Source organism: Aspergillus foveolatus (assembly GCF_047715535.1).
Source record: "Aspergillus foveolatus strain CBS 279.81 unplaced genomic scaffold BDW70scaffold_2, whole genome shotgun sequence".
Classification (NCBI taxonomy): Eukaryota; Fungi; Ascomycota; class Eurotiomycetes; order Eurotiales; family Aspergillaceae; genus Aspergillus; species Aspergillus foveolatus.
This window is the reverse complement of record NW_027396066.1, coordinates 771,208-793,770: the sequence shown is the minus strand read 5'-3', so window position 1 is coordinate 793,770 and position 22,563 is coordinate 771,208. Positions and strand designations below refer to the sequence as shown.

The 22,563-nt window shown below is 51.0% G+C and overlaps 10 protein-coding genes across 10 annotated transcripts; 4 read left to right on the top strand and 6 right to left on the bottom strand.

Annotated features, from left to right (window-relative positions):
- Window positions 1-227: 227 nt before the first annotated feature.
- On the bottom strand, window positions 228-3,867 carry cym1 (pitrilysin family metalloprotease cym1). The gene is made up of 2 exons (XM_073743921.1): window positions 3,199-3,867; window positions 228-3,132 (listed from the first exon to the last, which is right to left on the bottom strand). The coding sequence occupies exons 1-2, from the start codon at window positions 3,570-3,572 to the stop codon at window positions 348-350; spliced, it is 3,159 nt and encodes a 1,052-aa protein (XP_073600756.1). The 5' UTR covers window positions 3,573-3,867; the 3' UTR covers window positions 228-347.
- A 64-nt stretch (window positions 3,868-3,931) lies between these two features.
- Window positions 3,932-6,272, top strand: BDW70DRAFT_126956 (taxilin). The gene is made up of 5 exons (XM_073735181.1): window positions 3,932-4,496; window positions 4,585-4,859; window positions 4,925-5,073; window positions 5,125-5,368; window positions 5,420-6,272. Exons 1-5 carry the CDS (start codon window positions 4,358-4,360, stop codon window positions 5,909-5,911), a joined length of 1,299 nt encoding a protein of 432 aa, XP_073600755.1. The 5' UTR covers window positions 3,932-4,357; the 3' UTR covers window positions 5,912-6,272.
- A 104-nt stretch (window positions 6,273-6,376) lies between these two features.
- BDW70DRAFT_167654 (NAD(P)H-dependent flavin oxidoreductase) lies at window positions 6,377-7,460 on the bottom strand (the record flags this gene model as incomplete). The annotated part of the gene is made up of 1 exon (XM_073742291.1): window positions 6,377-7,460. Exon 1 carries the CDS (start codon window positions 7,415-7,417, stop codon window positions 6,377-6,379), a length of 1,041 nt encoding a protein of 346 aa, XP_073600754.1. The 5' UTR covers window positions 7,418-7,460.
- A 315-nt stretch (window positions 7,461-7,775) lies between these two features.
- BDW70DRAFT_126951 (uncharacterized protein) lies at window positions 7,776-8,458 on the top strand. Its single transcript, XM_073735180.1, has 2 exons — window positions 7,776-8,139; window positions 8,192-8,458. Exons 1-2 carry the CDS (start codon window positions 8,130-8,132, stop codon window positions 8,392-8,394), a joined length of 213 nt encoding a protein of 70 aa, XP_073600753.1. The 5' UTR covers window positions 7,776-8,129; the 3' UTR covers window positions 8,395-8,458.
- On the bottom strand, window positions 8,445-8,795 carry BDW70DRAFT_155598 (uncharacterized protein; the record flags this gene model as incomplete). The annotated part of the gene is made up of 1 exon (XM_073740058.1): window positions 8,445-8,795. The coding sequence occupies one exon, from the start codon at window positions 8,793-8,795 to the stop codon at window positions 8,445-8,447; it is 351 nt and encodes a 116-aa protein (XP_073600752.1).
- A 1,228-nt stretch (window positions 8,796-10,023) lies between these two features.
- Window positions 10,024-11,871, top strand: BDW70DRAFT_146873 (DNA-directed DNA polymerase delta subunit POL31; the record flags this gene model as incomplete). The annotated part of the gene is made up of 5 exons (XM_073738639.1): window positions 10,024-10,067; window positions 10,125-10,308; window positions 10,376-10,511; window positions 10,569-11,513; window positions 11,573-11,871. 5 exons carry the CDS (start codon window positions 10,024-10,026, stop codon window positions 11,869-11,871), a joined length of 1,608 nt encoding a protein of 535 aa, XP_073600751.1.
- Window positions 11,872-12,073: 202 nt separating this feature from the next.
- BDW70DRAFT_155596 (uncharacterized protein) lies at window positions 12,074-12,935 on the top strand (the record flags this gene model as incomplete). The annotated part of the gene is made up of 3 exons (XM_073740057.1): window positions 12,074-12,095; window positions 12,153-12,232; window positions 12,297-12,935. The coding sequence occupies 3 exons, from the start codon at window positions 12,074-12,076 to the stop codon at window positions 12,933-12,935; spliced, it is 741 nt and encodes a 246-aa protein (XP_073600750.1).
- A 1,642-nt stretch (window positions 12,936-14,577) lies between these two features.
- Window positions 14,578-15,067, bottom strand: BDW70DRAFT_126949 (uncharacterized protein). The gene has a single exon (XM_073735179.1). The coding sequence runs from the start codon at window positions 14,963-14,965 to the stop codon at window positions 14,678-14,680; it is 288 nt and encodes a 95-aa protein (XP_073600749.1). The 5' UTR covers window positions 14,966-15,067; the 3' UTR covers window positions 14,578-14,677.
- Window positions 15,068-15,626: 559 nt separating this feature from the next.
- BDW70DRAFT_39567 (lytic polysaccharide monooxygenase auxiliary activity family 9 protein) lies at window positions 15,627-16,834 on the bottom strand. Its single transcript, XM_073743920.1, has 3 exons — window positions 16,673-16,834; window positions 16,249-16,609; window positions 15,627-16,196 (listed from the first exon to the last, which is right to left on the bottom strand). The coding sequence occupies exons 2-3, from the start codon at window positions 16,571-16,573 to the stop codon at window positions 15,778-15,780; spliced, it is 744 nt and encodes a 247-aa protein (XP_073600748.1). The 5' UTR covers window positions 16,574-16,609; window positions 16,673-16,834; the 3' UTR covers window positions 15,627-15,777.
- A 1,090-nt stretch (window positions 16,835-17,924) lies between these two features.
- On the bottom strand, window positions 17,925-22,522 carry BDW70DRAFT_146870 (cytochrome P450; the record flags this gene model as incomplete). The annotated part of the gene is made up of 6 exons (XM_073738638.1): window positions 17,925-19,042; window positions 19,107-19,745; window positions 19,820-19,913; window positions 20,789-21,429; window positions 21,502-22,338; window positions 22,390-22,522. 6 exons carry the CDS (start codon window positions 22,520-22,522, stop codon window positions 17,925-17,927), a joined length of 3,462 nt encoding a protein of 1,153 aa, XP_073600747.1.
- Window positions 22,523-22,563: the final 41 nt, after the last annotated feature.

Below are 22,563 nucleotides of genomic sequence, written 5' to 3'. Positions count from 1 at the left end.
GAGCGGGTCTGAAAAACGGAAGAGGGAAGTGTACCGCGAGGGTTCACATTCCGCATTGATATTGCGCTTGTCCGTAGGAGTGGACGTTTGACCCATCGTTCGACCATGGAAGTAGGCGAGATTGAAGATGGGTCGGGTTGTTCTTTGTTCTGCGCGTGAGAGATGCTGTATGGGTTGGAGCCAAGAAGAAAATGGAAAAGAGTACGTAAGACACAGAGAGATGGGATATTATACAAAGATGGTCTATTTTACATGCTTCGTTAGAGCATTAGTGGTACAACGCGGTACAGGGATGTATATAGCATATGAGGACGAGTGAGGGGTTAGAGAGAAAGGAAGTGTGTAGCTTATGCCGAAGCAACAGCATCTCCGGAGGGAATGTTGGAACCATTAGGATTCATAGAGAGCTTGCGGACCTCCCAGCCCTCAGATTCGGCCCAGTCCTTCTTCTCACCGAGGAGACAGACGGACCGCCGGGTGCCATCTACAAGGAAGGTCTGCGCAACCTCGTTGACGTCCTTGGCGGTGACGTCTAGGACCTGTTCCCTCCAGCGCTGGTCCATCTCATGCGTGATACCATTCAGGAAGTATCTAGATCCTTCCTCATCGACGCTAACCGGGGCATCGAGTCCTTGGAAGATACCAAGCTTAGCTTCGTTGATTTCACGGTCTGACCAAGCCCGGTCTCGCGCGAAGACGCCACTGTTCCTGAAGACCTTGAGGGTGTTGGCAGGGTTGGGGTCGCGGTAGCTGGTGAATGCGAATAATCCCTTGACCGGACCGTTGCTCGCTCCTGCACCATAGGCGCCACCTTTCTCTCTGATCTCAGGATGGAGGTAATTGTGCGTCAGAAGCTGAGAAAGGACGCTCAGAGTCGCGCTGGATGTGTTTGTGAATGGCACGGTAGGCAAAGCCAGACCAGAGTAGTAAACCTTGTAAGGTAGATCATAGAACGCCTTTTTGAAAGGTGTGCTCAAGTCAAAGCTCTGAGGTTGGGACGTGGGCGACGGGACCTTAGGCAGTCCAGTAATCCACTTTTGCAGAACATATTCATTCTGGATCGAGCTGGCCGGTTCGCAGACGAGACGAACACGAAGACCAGATGTCTTCGAGATGGCGAATGATTGAATGAGGCGAAGTTTTTCGATCAGCTCGGCTAGGCGTTCTGGAGAAGTTTCGGCATCATGCAGGAGATTCGCCGTAGCTTGCAGCTGTGCTAGACCTGAGGTCTGCTCTTGTGCCCAGAAGCCACGAGAAAGACCGGCAGCAGCTGCGTTTAGAGCGTATCGGTGACCAGTTCCTGCAACAGCATCCAACGCCCCGTTGGTAGTCAGCCGCAAAAGCTCCTGAATCATGGCCGGAGCGGAAGGGCTGGTGAAGTCTGTCTCAGTAACGAGAGCTGTGAGAATTTCCAACATGTCGGGGACATTTTTGTCCAAGGCGAAACCAGAGAATTGTAGCCCCTCACTGTATTTACCCAGCTCTGTTGGCGATGTAGTATGGAAATTCGAGGTCGAGACGCCACCCGTTTTGAGTTTAATCAGGTCTTCCCACTGCTCCATGGTCCTAGTTGGTGTTCCAAGCCGCATGATTGCATCGTTGAAAAGCGGCAGGAGCAGGCGGAGGTCGTCAGGAAGATCGACAAAAGCATTCACAGCTTGAAAATAGGTCAATCCATTGGTTGGAGCTTCGCGCCAAACAATATCTGTGCCTTCGACCCTAGATTCGCGGACTGGTTTGTGCTCTTTCTGCCGTGAAATATCCTCCACACGCAAAGACGGCAAACAGCTCAGGTCAGCATGCTGGGCCTTTTCCTGAACTTCAAGCAGCTGCAGCTCTGCTTTAGCAAGCTCAGTCACAGCCTTCTCAACAGACCCATGTTGCTGAGTTAATTGCTCAAACTTCTTTTCCTTCCGCGCCATTTCCTTGTCATCCAATTCCTTGTTGAATGAAGGGTTACCCACCATCGTAAAAGTCAGGCAGTTATCGTTGATGAGGTACTTTTGCATCAACGCCTCTAAGTAGCCTCCTTTTTCGTACCTACTTTTGAAGGCGTTGATGACCTCGTTCCAAGCAAGCTCCTTCATAGGGTCTGAGCCGTTGAACCAAGAGGTGAAGGTTTTCTGAATAACACCGAGGCCAAAGTTCGCTGTCTTATGACGCAGCGCGAGCTCCAGCTGGTGGAGAAATCCTTGGACCTTTTCATCGTTAAAGCCCTTCTGAAGAGTTTCCTGAAGGACTCGCTGAATCTCTTCTTTGACTCGAGGAGCTTGATCCTCGCTCACTCCCGTAACTCCAATCGAAAAAATAGGAATTTTACCGGAAGTGTCGAGTCCCGTGTTGGGAGTAAACGAGGAGCCCAAGCCACTTTCAATCAGAGCTTTGTACATGGGAGACCCATAACCATCTAACAAAAGGGACGAGAGGATGCCGGCCGAAAAGGTCTCAACAGTATCCGTGATATCACCCATGTACCAAGAAGTGGAGGTTTTGAATTGCCTGTCTTCACTTACGAACGTGTCGATCGGTCCCGGGACAGTCACATTCATGGGGCCACGGAGCTCAATGGGCAGCTTTACCGTTGTGTCGGCAGCCCCTTTCGAAAATCCGTTTAGGACGCCACCGACCTGCTTTAAATGATCGGCCAAAGGCATATCGCCGTAAGTAATGATCTTAGCATTACTGGGGTTGTAGTTCTTCTTTGAAAACTCCACGAGTTGCTTGTGCGTCAGATCCGTGATATGTTGGGGGTCTCCTCCGGAGTTATTGATGGCCGGAAAAATGCTTTCCTGGAACCTAATCCAGTATAAGTAGTTCGCATCTGACATTTGGCCCTTCATTTCGTTGTACACAACACCCTTAAACAGGATGTCTTCGGGCTTCAAATTTCCCTCCTGGGTTTTGATTGCACGGGGATCCTCAGGTCCCAAACGCCATCCTTCCTGCCTAAAGTCTTCCTCTTTAAGCAGAGGATGCATAGTGGCGTCTAGGTAGACCGACAAGAGGTTTCGAAAATCTTGTTGATTCGTTGTCGCAAACGGATACATAGTGTGGTCGGACGAAGTAAAAGCGTTCATGAAATTTGAGAGGGAGCGCGGTAACATTTTGAAAAACGGATCGCGGATAGGATATCTAAAAAGCCAAGAGGTCAGCATCAGGTCATTGCTGGCGCAGATTCCGTGAAATGAAGCGACTTACTTCTCGCTGCCGCAGAGAGTGGTATGCTCCAGAATATGGGGCACACCTGTGGCGTCCGGAGGGTTCGTCTTGAAGCCGATACCGAAAACATTGTTCTTGTCTTCTCGTGCGATATGAAGGTAATCGGCGTGTGTTTTATCATGTCTTAATCGGATAGCTGTAAGGTGCAATTCCGGCACTTGTTTCTTTTCCTGAACTGTGAACCCATGGAGCTGGTCTCCCACCTCCGGCAAGCCCTCCAAGCCAGATACTGAAGCGAGCGTCCGAGACTGAGCATACTGCGGTATTGACGTGGTTGGTCTAAGCAATCGTCCAAGTGGCTGGCGAAAAGCCGGCGTTCGATGCCTGCCTAGATGCAGGTATGACCGGAGCATATCGTCGAGATGTGATGATAATAATTCGAGTCAACGTAGAGCACGACTTCTTAGCACAACTTATTGATGCCGAGTTGAAGTTGGCACCGGTCCAGCCGGGACCAAAGTGATTAGTTAGAATGTGAGCAAATAGCGCAGATGCAAGGCAACCAATATTCGCTTCCAAACAACCGCCGTCTAATTCTAAAGAGAAAGACAGGAAGATGGTAAGAAAATCGAGGCTGGCTGTCGGGAACTCGGTTGGGATGACAAACAGCGAGGACTGCCAAGAATATACTTCCGAATCGGGCTAGTGTTAGTCACCCCCTCCGACTTGCGAGATTGGATTCGATCTCTCCAACAAGTCCTCGACTGACTGTTCTTGACTCGTTGCTACTCGCCAGTTGGTTTTCGCTCCACCAGGTCTCGACAACTCCTGTTACCGTTTCTGGACTTTTTGTCGGCTTTGCAGAACTTGGTTGCTGTAGGATCCGGAGACCCGGTTGCTCCGAGTTCTGCGAGCCTAGAAGTCCAAGGTTCTCCGCTCACTGCAGTGTGGAATTCAAGACTTACCGTTGATCACACTGTGCCTTGGTAGCTACCAGAAGCTGCATTGCTTACACGGTTCTTTTGTACGTTGGTTGTCGACGTGGCTCTCTAATTTTCGGTCACACATTGAACGCCTCACCACTTTCAAACCGTCTCGTTCGCATTTTTCATTCCAAGGATCGACCACGCGACCTCTGCCGGACGTCGTCCCGCAACCTGACGCCACCTGGACATTCTACGAAGTGGACTCATCGACTATGTCTACTACGGCCATTTCCAAGAAAAACAAGGGGAAGAAGATCGCCGACCCGAACGAGACGTCCAAGCTTCTCGCCGCCAAGATTTCGCAGTTAGAGCAGGATGCGGCGGGAGAAAAGGACCAGGAGCAGGAAATCGGTGCGTGTTCACATCCGGTGTTCCGCTTGTGACAGTGGGGTTCTTCAGGTATTGCATGGCAACACAAGCTAACAATATGCGATTATAGAACGGGAAGTGAAGAAGGCGACTAGGGACCTCAATCAGCTCTTGACCAATATCGAATCCCCAATGACCCGCCTTGAAACTGTTCATAAAAAGTACACCGAGCTTCTGGCCGATATGAAGAAACTAGACCGTGACTATGCCAAGAGTAAAAAGCGGGCGGATCAGCTGCAGAAGGATCAGGACAAGGGAAAATCGGAGTTGAACAAGACCGTTACTATGAAAGATAAACTGGAAAAACTTTGTCGGGAGCTGACAAAAGAAAATAAAAAAGTCAAGGTGGGTCTACAACTATGGCTGGTACCTTTAGCACTTGGCTAATTGTTCGATCTTTGGGCAAGCAGGACGAGAACAAGAAACTCGAGGAAAATGAGAAGAAGGCCCGCGCGATTGTCAATGAGCGACTCGACTCTCTCTTGTACGACATTCAAGATGTGATGGCTGCGAAGGGTAATCCGCGAAGCGAGAAAATCGACATTGACCTCGACGAAGCGTAAGTCGTAGCTCCTCGGTTCCTGCGCGTTGCCTGACATATCTTTTGTAGCCTTCGAGCCAAGATTAAGACCATTGGTGAAAAGTTCGAGATGCGCGAGTTACACTATAAGTCGTTATTACGAAGCAAGGATGCTGAAATCCAGTGTCTCACCGCCAAGTATGAAGAACAGCGTCGTGCAGCGGAAAATGAGGCTGCTCGCTGTCGCGCGCTGAGCTCTCAGGTGTCTACATTTTCGCACACCGAATCGGAATTGCGCAGTCAGCTGAATATCTATGTGGAAAAGTTCAAACAGGTATGGATGGGTTGCGTCTACTTCTGGATCTCGGTAATAATAATATTTCAGGTCGAGGATACTTTGAACAACAGTAACGAGCTGTTCCTGACCTTCCGCAAAGAGATGGAGGAGATGTCGAAGAAGACCAAGAGGCTAGAAAAGGAAAATCTCACTCTAACTCGCAAGCACGATCAGACGAACCGTAACATACTGGAAATGGCTGAGGAACGCACAAGGAATCACGAAGAACTCGACAAATGGCGGAAGAAAAGCCACCATCTCGAAGCGCTATGTCGGCGAATGCAAGCTCAGGGCCGTGGTCAGGGTCTGGCTGTGGATTTGGATGGCGATGATGAAGGGACAGAGAGCGAGTATGAGGAGGACTACGAAGACGAAGAGGATGAGGAGGGCATTAGTGACGAAGAGTATGAGCTCGAGAGCGCCAACGGAGATCACACCATGCCTCAGCAGCCAGAGAAGCCAGTGTTTGGGCCGCCACCACCCCCGAGCCTTCTGGAGGCGCGAGCTAATGGGAAAGCTGTCTTGAATGGATGCCACTAACGTTTGGACAAGATAAAGGCGACCTACTCTAGCAATGTAGGGAGTGGTATTATTGCAGTTAGTATCCGGCAATTTGGCAGAGGGCCTAGGCTCAATGAACACAAACATGCCTGTCGACAGCTGTCAACGTAGTGCTCTTATTTTGGAATCTACATTTTCGCTATACACGATCCTCGTTCGGTGCCGCCTGTTGCGAACGGCGTGCTTATCTATCCCCTGGCTTGTGGCTCGCATTGTTGGACGCACTCTGTCCGTCTCGATGCCGCCTTGCACCTACGCTCTGTTACTGGGGACGATTCCTGCTATGGTACTTTATGATTTATGTACTTGTACGTGCTATCTAGGTAAAGACGCATCTGATTTATGTGGACCATAGCTTTGCTCAATATATACAGTTATCCATATTGAAGAGGAAACGTAAAACCACAAGATGAGAGACACAAACCGACCAAACTGACAGGATCATCACAGCTTGCTCGCAGGACCTGAAGCAAGAGCAGCAGTCCGCTTCAACACATCCGCCGCCTGCTCAACCATCTCCTTCAAGACTACTCCAGCAGGCTTAATATCCTTAATGATGCCCGAGACATCACCCATCAGGAACGGCAGATCAACCTCCTTGTCATTGTTGAAATCATGTTCCATCGGCACAATTCCCTGAGACGTCAGCCTCGCAATCTCCTCAGGCTTCTTCTCCCACTCCTTGATATAATCATTCGGCAGCAACCGCAGTGGCCTTCCAGACACCACAAGCGTTCTCTTCGTCTCACCATACTGCGCATTGATAACAGCCTGCTTATGCAACTTACTCGCACCGCTCTCTTCCGTCGCCAGGAACCTCGTACCCACCCACACACCAGACGCACCTAGCGTCAACGCCGCCGCGAGGCTTCGCCCATCATTCACACCTCCGGCCGCAACAACCAGCGGCGTCTGCCCCGTCAACGGACTCTTATACTTCTGCACCGTATCCACAACCGCGGGAATCAGCACAGAAAAGGGGATGTCACCCGTATGACCTCCCCCCTCACCACCCTGCGCACAAATGATATCCACCCCCGCCTTCAACGCCTTCTCTGCGTGTTTCGGCGCTCCCACCATATTCATAATGAGGATGCCCGCCTCGTGCAGCCGCTTGATCACATGTGCCGGCGGAACTCCAACAGCCGAAACAAACAGTTTCGCGCCATGCGAGACAATCACATCGATTAGCTCGTCCAGCTTTCCACCCGTATAGTCATGGTTTGTCTTGCGTGCGTTGCCGCCGATCTGTGGAAGGGCAAGGTCAACACCGAATGGCAAAGATTTGTCCTTGAGCAGGCTCTTGAGTTCCGTGAGCATTTCATTCATTTGCTCGGGCGTGTAGCCTAGACCGCCAATCACGCCAAGCCCGCCCGCGTTGGAGACTGCAGCTGCGAGGGGCGCCCCGGAGGCTTTCGCCATCCCCGCTAGGAGGACGGGGCTCTGGATGTTGAGGAGCTTAGTAAGAGGGGTTGTGATTGACATTTTAACGGTAGAATCTGGATCAATTTAGTATCCAGTAGGCTAGAAGTTCGATGCGTAGACGCGATTACCTTTGTTTTCCTGCTTTTTGCAGAAGTTTAAGAAAGCCCCTGACAACAGGATTTGGGTCTAAAAGGTAGGAGGACGAGGTGGAAATGAGCGATAGTGGAAATCCTAGTCTAGATAAATAGTATAAACTCTTTTCCCGTGGTAATTAATCGGCTATTCAAAGCTGACTCAGTGCATATGAAGAGAGGAAGAAGAGCTGGACAGCTGCTGGAAATGCGGGGAAACGGACCGAGGCTCATATCAGCGCTCCTGTTGTCTCGGCCCCAACTTCTGATCTCTACCGTTGCCTCATATCGGCCTCACACGCAGTTTTGTTTCGGCCAGCAGTTGGATTCTGGACATGCGCCTACGCACACTGCTGAGATGTGGCCTAACGTGTCACTGTTTGATACCGCCCACTCTTGTTTCTCCCAGATCCTACGGCTTGCTGAGCAAACTGTCCATGTTTAGGTCTATTCAGCTTCATCAACGGCTTTCTGTGTAATGTTTTTGCGATGCAATGAGATGCAATGAGATATGCAAAATTGAGGCCCACTTCAGTCATGAGTTGCCGTTGTGAAGCTTCATCGATCGCGGTGCATGAACGTAATCGACCACGATGGGTGACTATGAATAATGTGAACGATGTACATGATTTCTAGTGGCGATGGGTAACTGTACATATAGTTGGTACGAGTCATACCAAAAGGCCTGCTAACTCATTTCCAGCCACGTTTTTCCCCGGTGGGAGACGTTGCAGAGTATACGGCGCAATATTCTGTGTTTCTGTCATAACTGTAGGAAAGGCACGAGTATCGGCACTATCAAGCCCATCGATGGCCACGCCACACCTTTATTCGCCGATGCCTCTTGAGCCTTTGCTATCATCGCATCCATCTCCGTCACTGAGGGAATGCGAGTTGGTACCCTAGCGCGAGCATTAAACTCCATTCCTGGCATTGCAGGCATAATCAAGGATGACTTACTCGTCCGCCGCGTCAGGGCTTTCGGTCGCTGCCATGGCTCGCCTTGAACCGTATCCAATATCGTTACCATGTGCATTCGCAGCTGTCGAAGCAATCACAGGCGCTTCCAAGCTAACGGGGTCGATCGTCGGCAAAGGGCCATAATGGATGGGTTCTGGTGGAGGCTGATAATTTCCAATAGCTTCTCCTGGAACAAAAGCAAGAGAGCCCGGTAAACTGCGGGTAAAGACGCTGGGGTGAAGGCCGCGGAGCAATGATTCGAAGGTGAATGCAGAGACGATAATGCATGACAGATTCAAGATGAATAAGTAGACGGTGGTCGATAAATGGAAAAACTTGAACTTCATTGTGAACGTGAGGCGATATCTCAGATTGATCCTGGCCCTGTCCGCGTCCTAGAACGTCAATAGTGGAAGAGATGAGTGGTGAATGAATCGCGCCTTCGCAGGAGGCGCGACACAGAGATATGAGGGACTCATGGCCCAATTCTTTGGCACATTGTGGAATATGTTAAATGCCCAGAATGTGAGTCGAATGCATACTCTGGATGGAATATGGCCTCGGCCATTCTCTCTACGGCACCTGAATGTTCGAGTCTGTGGGAAATGCCACATAATATAAGACAAGTACTAGCAAATGGAAGACCTTGGTCCTACCATTCTTGCTGAAGTCATTCGGAAACTCTATAGATGTATGGTATGGGCATGCGGGGAGGGTTCGAGACCCAGCGAGGGGGTAAGGCATCCGAAAGGGATGGCATTAGACGCATCCACGCCCGCACTTTCAGACTGAGTAGGCTGCTGAGCACTGCTGTGCTAATATGAGGACCTCACATCCAGTTATATGGAGGAGTGATACCCTGACTCGTGGTATTTGACTTCGATCTACCAATTCAGAAACCGTACCCTGTTGATGGGAGTTTCCGCCATCACTCATTCCTTGAATTGAGCTCCATTTCGCGAACGTGGAGAATCATAATCAGCTGCATTTGTGATTTTGGGGGGAGCAATCCGCGGCCAAAATGTTCTGCGATGACACATCAATGAATTGCTGCCTGGCCGTTCTGCTAGTGAGAGAACGGGAGTGTTTAGAGATTAGCTCCTGATCATTAGTGATGTTCTGAGGTACAAGCGTAGCAACGAGGTACGAATACACAGTTCGGTCCTTGAAACTGCATAGTGGTTGCTCAAGAGTGCTCCAAATTACCCAGGTAGGTCTGCACGCCACTGCGCTTCTTATCGCAGGTTGCTTGGCTGCTTTGGCAACTTTGGCTGGGACCGAAACATTGTTGAAGCCAGTAGCTCAAAAGGCACAGAAGGCGCTCTTACAATATTCTGATATCACACTGTGAATGGTAATGCATAGACTGCTGTGTTGAAGGAGTGGTTGAAAAGGTGAAGGTGAAGGTTACCCAAAAGCGGAAATGATGGCGGAACGCCAAAAGACGCGTCTTCCGCGTCCCGCCAGTCTCGAGTCCGCAACAATCAATCGACCAGCAGCGCACGAGAAAAGTGTGTTTGACTCCGCGAACAAGTCGATGCAGCCATTGCGCCTGTGAGAAATTGATCTGAGAATATGGCTGTCGATCCCGCAGAGCAAGAGTTCCTGCGTCCTCCAAGGTTCGCTTCTCCGCATCGTGAGTTCGCCGTACTTCGTTAACTCCAAACCACTCCTAGCACACAACAATATGAGCTTTCACATCGAGATTCCTCCGTCTACAATCCTTTGAATACCTTCCGACTTCCTCCAGGTCAGGAACGACAATACCAACAGCAATATGGAGATATGTACTTCTTGCGGCTCGCGAAGCTGAAACCAGCGGTCGAGGCGGTTGCAGTTGAGGCCTGGGAAGGATTCAGTGTACAAAACCCCTCGCATTTGGATTCCTGCCGATGCTTCCTGTGTACTGACTCTTTGCGAACTGCAGATTGCAGGAGAACATGCCCGTCGCGTGGAACGAGTACTGGATGTCCGACAAGGAGAGCTTTGCTGGGTTGCGGGCACAATATATATGGAGATGCCATTGAAACCCAATATTCTAGATGACCTTGCAAAAGATGCAAGTTGACCGGTTTACCCTCTTGGGGCACGTACTGACTGTCGGCAGAACTTCACATCAGCCCCTCCTCCTCGACGAACCTACCAAGATCCCGCACACCCAGAGCTAACGGAGATCATGCTGGAAGACGAGTCCGGACGACTGCGACTAACAGGGAGTAAACTTCAGTCAGTTCAACTAGCGACAGGGGTTATTATCGCTGTACTTGGAACAGAAAACGCGAATGGAGATTTTGAAGCGATCGATATCAAGGTTCCTGATCTCGCTCGACAACCACGGCGGTGGGAAAGAGATGAAGCGAAGGCGCCCAAAGAACCAAAGAAGGGGAAAATTGCAATGGTCAGCGGCCTTGGAATAACGGGAACCTCAAGTGACACCCTCGCCCTTGAGCTCCTGACAGACTATCTTCTAGGCTACACGGGGTCATCTAAGAGCGAAGAGGGTTCTCCGCCAGATGCTAGTGGGATTACGAGATTGATCATCGCCGGGAACTCACTCGGCGCCAGCACCATCGAGGCAGCACCGGCAACGGATGGAGTACCAGCGAAAAAGATTGCGCACCAGAAGAAGTACGGATATGACGCTTCAGCGTATAACGCATCACCTATTACACAACTGGATTCCTTCCTGGCAGAGCTCCTGCCTAGCATACCGATTACGCTTATGCCAGGCGAGAGCGACCCGGCGAATTTCGCACTGCCCCAACAGCCAATCCACCGGGCGATGTTCCCTCGGTCAAGGGCCTACTGTTCCGCACCGCCAATCGGAGAGGACCAACTAGAGCCGGGCTGGTTCGACAGCGTGACGAATCCGTGGGAGGGAGACGTAGAGGGATGGCGCCTTTGGGGCAGCAGCGGCCAGAACGTGGACGATGTGCTCCGGTACCTGGATTTCGCCGATGAGGACGGTAATGTCGACCTGAACGGGGATACAGAGGCCAGGATACGGGTCATGGAGGCCATGCTGCGGTGGAGGTGTGGAGTCCCCACGGCCCCAGATACGTTATGTATGTAGCCCATTGTTACCCCCACTGTCTCCTAATAATCATTACTGACACGTACAAAGGGTCCTATCCATTCCAAACGCACGACCCCTTCGTCATGGAGTCCTGTCCTCACCTCTTCTTCGCGGGCAACCAGCCCCAATTCAAGACCGCCGTTATCGAGGGAGACTTGCCCCTGAGACCGGACGGCGAAGACATAGAAATGGGCGGGACGGCGCAAGATGCAGCCGTCCCTACCGTTCGCCTGATCTCGCTTCCCAAGTTCCGGGAAACGGGGGAGCTTGTCCTGGTGGATACCGAAACGCTGGGGGTGGAAGTAGTCAGGTTTGGGGCTTTCGCAGGGAAGGAGGAGAAACTTTAATACGTGCATAGCATCTAAACGAATAATAGTTCATGAGCGAAATGTTGGCACCTAGATTATTGGCATTGTATTGATTCCTGTCCGAACAACTTCATCCTTCGTCAAACGGAGGCTAACGCCAAGACTGCGAAAATATCCAATTTCCACCGCAGCATTCCATCCCACTAACAAATACTCCAGAAAACGAGACTCAGGAACAAAAATGCTCCTAAACGCAACAACAGGTCCATAGGCCTCCCATCCGCAACCCCACAACCACAGTAAAACTAATCTGATCCCAGCAATCTCCACCTCAAAAGTCCTCCTAGTGCCATACTCAAAATGGCACGTGCCGCGGTACCACGAATGGATGAAGGACGAGGTACGCCGGGCGACATATAGCCATTCCCCTCATATACGCGGCAAGACTTCTAATGAGCTAGTAGGAGATCCAACAAGCAACAGCCTCAGAGCCTCTATCTCTCTCAGAGGAATACGCTATGCAGCAGTCTTGGCGGAACGACGCTGATAAACTGACCTTTATCATCTGTCTTCCGGTCGCTTCTGAGAGGGACAATGGGAACCTAAGTCTCACTGACGAGGATGATGCTCCCACCCGCATGATTGGGGATATCAATATGTTTCTCCGAGTGGAGGAAGATGAAGAAGATGGGGACGAGAAAAGGAATTCTAGCAACCCTCAGATCATCGGCGAAATCGAGCTCATGATTGCCGAAAAAAGAGATCAAGGGAAGGGCTTTGGGAAGGCTGCGCTCCTGGCATTTCTGACGTACGTTCTTAAGAGGGAGAGGGAGGTTCTGAGGGAATTTGTGGTCGGCGACGAAGAGGCCAAAAAGGTTATGGGCAAGGAGGTAAAGGAGCTGAAGTTTGGGGCGTTGAGTGTGAAGATCGGGCAGGCCAATGAGCGGAGCTTGAAGCTTTTTGAAGGGCTGGGGTTCAGGAAGATTGGCGACAGTCCAAATTACTTTGGAGAGTGGGAGTTGAGAAGGAAAGAGCTGGATATTAAGAGTGAGAATCTGAGGGTCGACGGGTATAGAGAGGTGGCATATGAGCGAATTGCATAGCATGGCCTCATTAGAAGATAGATTTAGTCTTTCTCATCCACGACACCTCCACGACTGTTCGTGCTTTTTGCCTTAACCGTGTTCACTCATGGCATGGCGGAGACAATGTTTGAAGAACCCCGATCTATATCGAATGTTCACCAACAAGGACACTCGCCTGCGGAGTGATCTCTCTTGCCTACCCTTGTTCACGTACGGCAACGTGCGCTCCCGACTCACTTCTCGTTAATTTGCAGGACCCGTGAAGAATTTGACCCATCACCAGCAGCGATGTCCTTGTCAGCTTAAGAAACGACTTGTTTCTTCGTTCACGTTCATTCCTACTAATCTGATGCTTAAGTCTGGGTCATCTTGTCTCAGGTACTACTGGAAATCCTCTTTTGGAGTTGGAACCCAGGCCGTTCCTATGACTGTCTACCACAGGCAATAAACTGACAGCAAAGATATCATTCACTTCCTAGCAAGCACTGCTGAATTAACAGGCATGACCTGCTCGCACTACCTCTACCTACACTCCGAGAGAAATAGCAATCTCGCATCGAACCACACCCGGTTGTGACCTAGGCCAAGTCGTCAAGACATGCAGAAACCTCTTAACCGATTTGCCCACCGCGTTCTCCAGCTTCCGTACAAGAGCGAACGCGGCCCTGACCATGACCTCAAACACAGCACCGCTGATTGTTATAGCATGGAGCTGGATCATCATAGAAAACAGGCCGGAAACCGCCGGGGCAGGGCTGGTTGATGGCAACGCATCGTACGCCCTTGGAGCTTCCTTGGGCGCCGCAGGACACGGCCATGGTATCTGGGATTTCAGTTGCAAAGAAAGATGAAAAGAGTCTGGCATAACTAACCAGAAACACAGAGACTATTGAAAGGTTAGCAATGTCCTATGTTGCCACGAGGGAAAATACGACTTGAATGGACATGGAGTACTTACCCAAGAACGGCAACGAGGGCGACGAGATACTTCATATTGAATTGTTGGATGGTGTCTAAAGCGAGATCAGGATGTGTTGATTTGTTGTGCTTGAGGAAGAGAAGTTTCATGAGCGGAGGCCGTATATTTATACCCTATGGTTCACTCTCCCAAGCCCTCTACCGTCCCAAATCTAGACGGCGTTGTTCTACAACGTTCTTCAGGGCGAAGGGTCATACTACCAGAATGAACTCTTTCTTACATGCATGACCCCTATGCATGCCATTTACTCGTATTCCCCCACCATAAGGCCAGTAAATACTTGTCGATCCTACGCGCAAATCTATATTCGCCACAGCCCCCCATTCCTGCCCAGAGCCACCTTGCTCTCCTTACATGGAGTGGTGGCGTATATGCGAATGAGTGCGTGAGGCTCACTGCGTCAGATGCATGTTTCATACTCTGGGCCGTGGCTTGCTGTGGATCGAGCTCGTATATGCCATGCCCTGGACAAGGGCGATCTGAGCTCGTATATGCCGTGAGTAAGGGATATGGAATGCTGCTACCTGTATACAAGACGCGGGCTATACTCGATGGTTTTGAGGTCCGGTCCTCATTATGGGCTGTAGGAACTGTGCACAATAATCAAGACTCAAGGATAGACCATAACAGTGCAACTAGAACGAACTTCTGGAAGACAGAGTCCAAGGAAGAAAGCACAGAGACTGTATTCACATCTCCATACATCTGACGATAGCCCATCGAAAGAGTCCCAGGCCCCGACAAGACAGGATTTTTAACTACCTTACAATACCCTAAACCCTCAGTCATCCTCATACTCCCCATGATCACAATGCATCTCACTAGGACACCGCTCTACCTTCTGCACATACCCATTCTCACACTCATAAGAACAACGGATCCATTCTTCATCGTTGCACCTCCAGCAGACCCCTTCGATTTCCTCATCGCCTTCCATGCACACATCACACATTGTAAGGCCATTGTTGATTGCGTCGCACCCCGGACAGGTTTCGTACCAGCTCTGGAAAATGCCGGCAACCCCGGTAGCAGGCTCGCCACAAGCGCCGCAGAGGCGGGTTTCAAACATGGTCAGGCTCGGTAGGGTGGAAGGAGGTCTGAGGGAGAGTGGTCAGTAACAGTAGGGCCGGCTTCAAGGGAAGGAGAAGCAGTGTGAGGGGGTAGATAAAATGTACGGCACTGGTAGGCTTGGATGAGACTCTGGTTGTATGTAGAAAGTATGGTGAAGCGGCGAGGTATACCTTGTATAAAGCAGACGTACTGAGGACTCAGAATTATCGATTATTCTTCTTTCAAAGCAGACAAGTAACTGAGAAAGCCAGCCAGAGAGGCACCTTAAATAGATAAAAGCGATTCTACCACATATTTGAGGAAAGGCAAGGCTGCGAACCTGAACGACTAGATCGGATGTATATTAGATTAAACTAGCTATTCATAGGACTGGCCGCAAGGCTGAGGGTCAGCCTTGCCTTGGTGAACCTATTTCCGTCTATCTACTTGATATTAGCGAATAGTGGATGGATAAAGGATCACGTTAAAAATAATTCTGTCGTAGTCGAGTCCCTTGTTTGCTTTTGATGTTCGATCAAAGAGGTGCTGGAGGCACATCAGTATTTATATTTTAGAGTGTACCCGAGTCCTCTTACTAAGCCCCCGGGATTGCAGCCTAAGCAGCGGTTTGATGTGTTCTACATGATATATGCACTTCACAGAATCAGCAGAACAAATAATTGTAGGATAGATGTGGATTGTTGAGAGCAATATATACATTTGAACAGACAGACAACGGACCACGCAGCGATAGCCAACTGCGTAAACCCACGCAAGCTCAACAGACTATCGAGTCCTCACATTCACATCTCTCTCCCTGAGCGCCTCAATCTAACCGCTGTAAAGCTCAGGACCAGGCATAGGGTACGAGGTCGGGTTCGAGTAGATATCGAAGACGATGCCCTCATCGGTAGCAGAGTACAGCTGAGTACCAAGAGTACCAGACGGGTTGTCAGTACCGCTGCCGCTAACAACCAGGTTCAAGCACTGAGGGTAGGCTTGGGCGCCGTTCTGCTGGCCAGCAGAGTGGAGGGCGATGATCTCGTGGCGGAGGACGTAGTTGCCTGGGGCGATGGAGGCAGGAATCGTAACGGAAGTAGTGAAGGAGTTCTCAATGAGTTCATCGGTAACCCAGGTGTTGGTGGAAGCGTCGACAATCGCTTCGGCCTGGATCTTCACGAATTCGAGACTGGTCTTGTCGGCTGAAGAGCAATCGCCGTTGCATTTGGCGAGGTAGTTGATGATGGGCCCTTGAATATCTGTTAGTAGAGCAAGCAAAAGCATTTGAAAGTTTATACCCACCCTTGTGAGATTCGGGCCAGGTGTTCCAAGTGATATCGATCTTGCTGCCGGCTGTCACCGGGGCAGAGAGAGCACCAGGAGTGGCGCCCCTGTGGCAGATGATGTCGTCGGTACCAAAGGCATCGGGGGCGACGAAGCCATTGTCGGTCACTGTCGTACTCCATCCGTAGTTATCCGGCGGCGAGTCCATGTAGTAATAGCTATCAGCGAGCCATCCACCATATTCTTCTCCATCGATCGTCATCTTCGTCACGTATCCGTGGCCTGCAACGAGGCCAGCAGAGGCGAGAAGACCCGCGAGGGTAGCAATCTTGGACATAGCCATGGTCAAGTAAGGATATCAAATCCGAATCAAGGAAACCTGCCAGAGGTTTAGAGAATGAGAGGACGATGACGGAGAGGAGAACAGACAGGGTATCTCTACCTGTTTATATAGCTGTCTCTTTAAGGAGCTTGCTCCTTGCCGTACTCAATACGGAACAGCCAAGTACCCATATTGCCTTAGATTACAGGGCCGTGCCGACACTGTCACAGACTGACATATCAACAGCAAGCGGGGCAGGACTTTAGCCGGAAGCTGCAGGGGTCGTATAAAACCAGATCCGGTTCTTCAGCTTGTTGGTGGGGAATCAATATCTTTAGGTCTGGCGACCCAAGAGGGTTTTGGCTAATGACGAGGGCACGGTTGTAGTCAAGATGTCACCCGAGCGATCTGAATCCAACCTGCCATTGCCCGTTTCTGCCTCGGGAGATGCGATGACAAAGAGATCCAGGGCCCAGAACGATGCGACAGATTGACCTGTTTCATAGTGCTCTGGACGTGCAAGTCTCTACTCAGAGTAGGTACAGTCTACACTCCACAGCATACCACTTTCAGGGTGCCAGGTTTGATCTTGAGCATCCCCACAATGCCATGGCCAAGGCCGCCAGGCACGAGTCACCGCACTGCCGTGGTCCCCGGTAGTAACGGGGCCTGCATTCAGCCACAAGGCAAGCCAGTCAAGGATGACGATCCTCGAGTCCAGGCGGTTGGACGGCCCGAGGACACTGGATGGGCCAACGAAAAGCGGGTTCTAGGTGTGGGAACGGCAACCCTGAAACGGATTCCTAACTTCCCTTAGGCCTAGAGCTCCTGACAAAAGGAGGAGACGGAGCTTGTTCCATGACAGCACCCGTGGACCGCGCCGTGCCATGGACGGCAATGATGTGCGGTTATGGAATGGCAAGATTGTGATTCGTGGACTCAAGACTCGCCAGGAACGAGCATCAGCAACAAGCCCGTCTTGACTCTTCATTCTACCAAGTTCTCCGTATGACCTTGGTCACTAGACTCACTACCCCGGATTTCTCCAATATACCCGGTCCTGCAGAAGCCAGGTTAACAGGGATGCGGAGGGCTTAGCGAAGCGAGGATTACCTTGACTGTGTATGGTAAGGCTGCGATACCCTGTTACTCATCATGGCATTATTTTCATTTCCTGCAGCCCGACGAGCCCACAGAGGGTCCGTGTTTCGTCCAGTGTCACGGAAGAGCGACAGAGTCGGTGATCAGCGCATTGGATGATATGGTTGAGACCTGCCAAGAGCTCCTGCCAAGACGGGAGGACTCCCCGAGTCTCACATTGCTTACTAAACATAATGCTTAACTAACTTAGTTATGCTAGTTATGTACAAAGTCACTCTAGGCACAAGACGCCTGTGAAAGCTCGTCCATCTTCCTGGTACAACACCTGCTTCTTGCCATCGCGAGTAAATCGGTAGACAGAACCGCCCAAATCGGTCAAATACATATCTCCTGACTTTTTACTAAGGCTCAGTCCGATTGCTTCATGAAGCCCGCGAACCAGAATCTCAGGCTTTCCCACTGGCCGACCATCTCTGTCCAACTGCACTCGATATAACGCATTACCCCAGGGCAACTCGCCCCGGTCTGTCCAGTATAATTGACCCCTCTCTTCGTCGATTTCCAGGTCAATTGGTTCAGGCAACCCGCTCAGGATACATAGTTCCTCGTTCTTATCGTCTCCAGCTGCAATGGGACCAGGAGGAGTATCGATTCCAGCGCAGAGGATGCGCCCCCTCCCACTCTTGGGCGCCCCCTTTTGCGTCCAGTAAAACTTGTTGAACCGGGGAGATACGGCGATGCCTACGCACCAGTCTTGCACTTCGGTCGTGCTGCCCTCCTTTCTTGGCTGCCGGGAGACCAAAGGCTCGAGGTCTGACCCATCGAGTTTACACCGATACACTGCACAACCCTCGCGATCACAGAAGTAGAGCTTTCGCGCATCTGCGTCAATGGCGATTTGCTTTGGTGTGTTTATTGCACCAGTCCCGATGAGAGTGCGGATGTCGCTCCCATCCATGTTTGAAGAGCAGACAGCTCCGTCAAGCCGGCCGGGGATGCCCATATTTGTCCAGAAGATGCGATTAGTGGCACGATCGACGGTAATACCGTCCGGGAGAAGCTGGCTTGGCACAACCGTCTGCACCTTGTGCTGGATTCTGTCTCCGTCTGGGGCCAAGGACAGAATCTCGCCGGCTGGGGTTCCAATGGACGTGGCGGCTGTCGCTGCCGCAAGCCCAACATCGAGGACTAACAGGTGAGGACTGCCCTGCTCGGTCTGCGTATTCTCTGGTGAGGCGGGAGGGTAAAGTCCTCCCAAAGAGCACTTGGTGCCCAATTTACCCTTGCTGAGGTAGTTCTCCTCCAAGTAGTCGACTGTCTTTTCGCTCGAGAGGCCACGCTCCTTGATGTAGTGTTGTTCGATGAAGGTAACAGTGTCGAGTCCAACCGCTTCAAATCCTTATTAGCAATTCATTCTGAACCTGCTTAGCAGTGCCACGGCCAGGACACTCACCATCCATCATCATGCAAGGCGAGACTTCGCCCTGAATAAACATTACTCTCCACATTGCATCAATTTCTTCCGGAACAGACACCCCCTCCGCAAGGATAGTCAAAGCCTCGCGCTTGACAGCAGCCCAAAGCCGATTAAATATGAAACCAGTTGATTCCTTTCTCGCAACATAAGGCTCCGTTGCGCTTTCGCGGCACCTCTCCACCATGAATGGGAATATCCCCTCGTGCGTGAATCCATCCGTCATCAGCTCGACGATCATACACTGCGGCGGCATATAATAGTGCATATTCAATATACGCGATCTCACGGTCTCCGATTCTACCTTGTCCAACATTTCAGATGTCTTGTATGACGACGAATTCGAAGCAAGGATACAGTCATCCGGTGCGTGGACCGCCAACTCTCCAAAGGTATCGATCTTCAGCGGCAGTTTCTCAGGAACGGCTTCGATAACCAGCCACGCATTCTCCACGGCCTCCTGGAGTGTCGTGAAGCCATGAGCCTTCCCTGGGGAAAGTCCTGTCTTGTTGGAGTATGTGGATACATTTTCCTCGATGTACGCTAGGCCAGCAGAGAGCTGTTCGCTGCTTGGGTCACGCAGGTGCACGTTGTAACCTGCAGAGGCCCAGATACAGCCTGGTGCAAGGTATCGTCGGTCAGCATATCCTCAAGCTAAGGAATGAGCCAGCAAGTTCGGTCTGCGCACTAACCGATTCGCCGTCCAAGGACGCCAGCTCCCAATACTGCAACCGGGCGGTTGTAGTGATCTTTCGGTGGTGACCAGGTCGGATGCATTGCTTGTTTCTCTTTGAAAGATCGAGTACAGTTGAAACAGTGCGTTGGATAAGGCGGCAAGTTCAGAGAGCCATTAGATCATGTAAGGCCAGCGCATGTAGCGAACGCTGATATATTTCTGGCTCCTTGAGTAGTATGGAAACCTGTCATGCCGAAATCCGGTCTGCCGCGGGATGATGCCGAGTCATCCATACTTCGCTCCATCACGCCCCGTTCGCTTCCGCGGGATCAAAAGACTGGGTCAGCTCGGCATGCCGAAGAGCTCCGAATTGGCGATTACAATAGCGATAATCACACCAGCCGATCGAGAGACCAAAAGCAGAGATCTCGACCTGTCATGATGTGTATCATACTCTGTCGGAAGTGGAATCTTGCAGTCTGAACTGCCATCCGCGCTTTGTCCACCCTAGAAAGAAAGACATCCATCGTTGTGTCATAGTAAATGATTGTAGTGAGATTGCAGTTACAGATGATTCGATCTCTAAACAATACGTTATAGGCAAGGTATATACTACTTCTGCATATGTCTTGGACATCCCAAGTACTTTGAAGTACGTCGCGTGTACTGTACTCGATCCCGGCTTTACTGATTTAAATAGGATAATGGTGCTACACCATAAGACCCTCCAAACAAAATCGTTCTGAGTACCTTATGGTGCTTATCTAGGGCATTCTGATATTCATCAGCGTCTACATCTTCAAGGTGCCTATCCGAAACAGGGTAGATTTCTCCTACAAACAAACTAACTAATGAGCTGCGCATCTCCACGCACCATGTCCTGGATACTCCTTTTGCCATTTATCTGCCACGTAGTCGACTAGGGCGAACCTCAGTTGCTTGACTTGGTCTTAGCCGGCCACTTGACCCTTCTCTCAGCCCTAACATACAAATTATTCGGCCTGATGAGCTGAAACATAGGGTCATACTCAATTGGCCCGTCTCCCTCCCGGATGAAGTTATACCGGTAAACTAGCCTCGGCAGGAAGACTTTGATCTCGGACAAGGCGAAATTGAACCCAATGCACATCCTCGGCCCAATCGCGAACGGAATATACGCTGCCTTATGCCGCTGCTTCACCTCATCCGTATCCCACCGATCAGGGTCGAAGCGGGAGGGGTTATCCCAGATTTTCGGATTATTGTGGATATGGTGCAGCGCAGCAATGACAACGCTGTCCTTTGGGATCTTGTACCCGCCTGGTAGGACTAGATCGACTTTTGCAGTTCGGCCTGGCTGGTAGGAAGGGTTATGGCGCCGCTGCATTTCCTTGATATATTTGTCAAGAAAGGGGAGGTTCTCTGTTAGGTCGGCTGTGAGCTCAGTGTCTTCTGTAATGCCGTGGTCGACTAGCTCTTGCAGAAGCCGGTCCTGCATGCCGGCGTAGGTGACGAGGCCGTAGATCAGCCAAGAAAGAAGGGAGCTGGTTGTTGTGAATCCAGCGGCGGTAGCAACAACCAGGGCCCAGATGAGACTTGACTTAGGTAGCTTTTCGCCCTTGTTGTCTGTAGCTCGGATGGCGTAATCTGAATGCAGAAAGGTAGGTCAGCCGCTGCAAATCTGGTAAGGTGAACTATATATGGTAACGAAATACGTACCAACCATGTTAGAGGCCTGCAGGGCCGCCTCTTGCAGAGGAAGGTCACTAACGCCGCCGCGTGCTGCCCTCTGCACAGATTCATCGACCATTTCTTCGATTCTTGCCTTGAGGTCCCTCAATCGTTTCGGAGCACCGAAAGGCAGCTTGGCGTACCAATCACCTCGGGAGGTGACCTCCTTGTTGAGGGACAGAAGCTCAGCAATTGCGTGTACCATCTCATGCGTGGGCGCATCGGGCGACGTAAAATGCTCAAAGTCAAGACCAAGTGTGAGCTTACCCACCGCTTGGGAGCCGAGCTTAAGCATATACTGATAGACGTTCCATGCTTCGCCGGCTTCGTCCAGGGCGTCGAACACCTTAAACGCGTCTTTCACGCAGCTATCCATGGTAGGAGCGTAGTGACGAACGGCCTTGGGGCCTAGGGCTGGAGGTAGAAACTTATGAGCATCACGCCACTCCTTTGTCTCGGTATCACCAAGGAATACACCAGCATCAGGAGTTTTGAGGGGGTAGAGCGGGTGAGCTTCGTTGATCTTTTTGGTGAAAAAGTCAGATTCGGCGAGGACAATGGCTGAAAGTTGCGGGTCGTTAGTCTGGTATGTGGTGCGGCCTAGATTGTTGGTTCTGATGATCGGTCCGTATGTGTCGAAGAGGCGCTGGTGGTTTCCCAGATGGTCTGGGAAGACCTCGAAGTAGTTGCCTACAAAAGGAAGGCCCTTCGGCCCTTCGGGTTCTCGGACGGCGCGGCCGTCGATGGTTATGGCTATCGGTCCTGGCGCAGCGAGGATCGAGGAGACGTCCATAAGACAGTCGTTTTCCGTTTGGAAGCCGATCCCTGCACGGGTTAGTCAGGGTGTCAAAAAGAAAGACATGCGCAAAATCTGACCGTTTGGCTCCACAACTGCAAAGTGAGCAGCGATTACATGCTTCACTTGGTCGAGGTTTGCTGTTTCGTCGAGGGTGATAGATTTGGCGGACGAGGCCGTCTCGCCGTGGAGGTAGAATTTCTGGCTCGACATGGCTTCGATGGTTTGAACAGCTCAACTAGCTGTCAATAGAG

What these genes read in the sequence shown, in the direction of transcription:
- BDW70DRAFT_39567 (XM_073743920.1), bottom strand. Translation starts at nt 16,573, where the DNA reads ATGGCTATGTCCAAGATTGCTACCCTCGCGGGTCTTCTCGCCTCTGCT. An exon ending in CTGGCCCGAATCTCACAAGG is followed by an intron (nt 16,197 to 16,248) that starts GTGGGTATAAAC and finishes CAGATATTCAAG; the next exon opens with GGCCCATCATCAACTACCTC.
- cym1 (XM_073743921.1), bottom strand. Translation starts at nt 3,572, where the DNA reads ATGCTCCGGTCATACCTGCATCTAGGCAGGCATCGAACGCCGGCTTTT. An exon ending in ACTCTCTGCGGCAGCGAGAA is followed by an intron (nt 3,133 to 3,198) that starts GTAAGTCGCTTC and finishes TTGGCTTTTTAG; the next exon opens with ATATCCTATCCGCGATCCGT.
- BDW70DRAFT_126956 (XM_073735181.1), top strand. Translation starts at nt 4,358, where the DNA reads ATGTCTACTACGGCCATTTCCAAGAAAAACAAGGGGAAGAAGATCGCC. An exon ending in GGACCAGGAGCAGGAAATCG is followed by an intron (nt 4,497 to 4,584) that starts GTGCGTGTTCAC and finishes ATGCGATTATAG; the next exon opens with AACGGGAAGTGAAGAAGGCG. An exon ending in GACATTGACCTCGACGAAGC is followed by an intron (nt 5,074 to 5,124) that starts GTAAGTCGTAGC and finishes TATCTTTTGTAG; the next exon opens with CCTTCGAGCCAAGATTAAGA.
- BDW70DRAFT_126949 (XM_073735179.1), bottom strand. Translation starts at nt 14,965, where the DNA reads ATGTTTGAAACCCGCCTCTGCGGCGCTTGTGGCGAGCCTGCTACCGGG.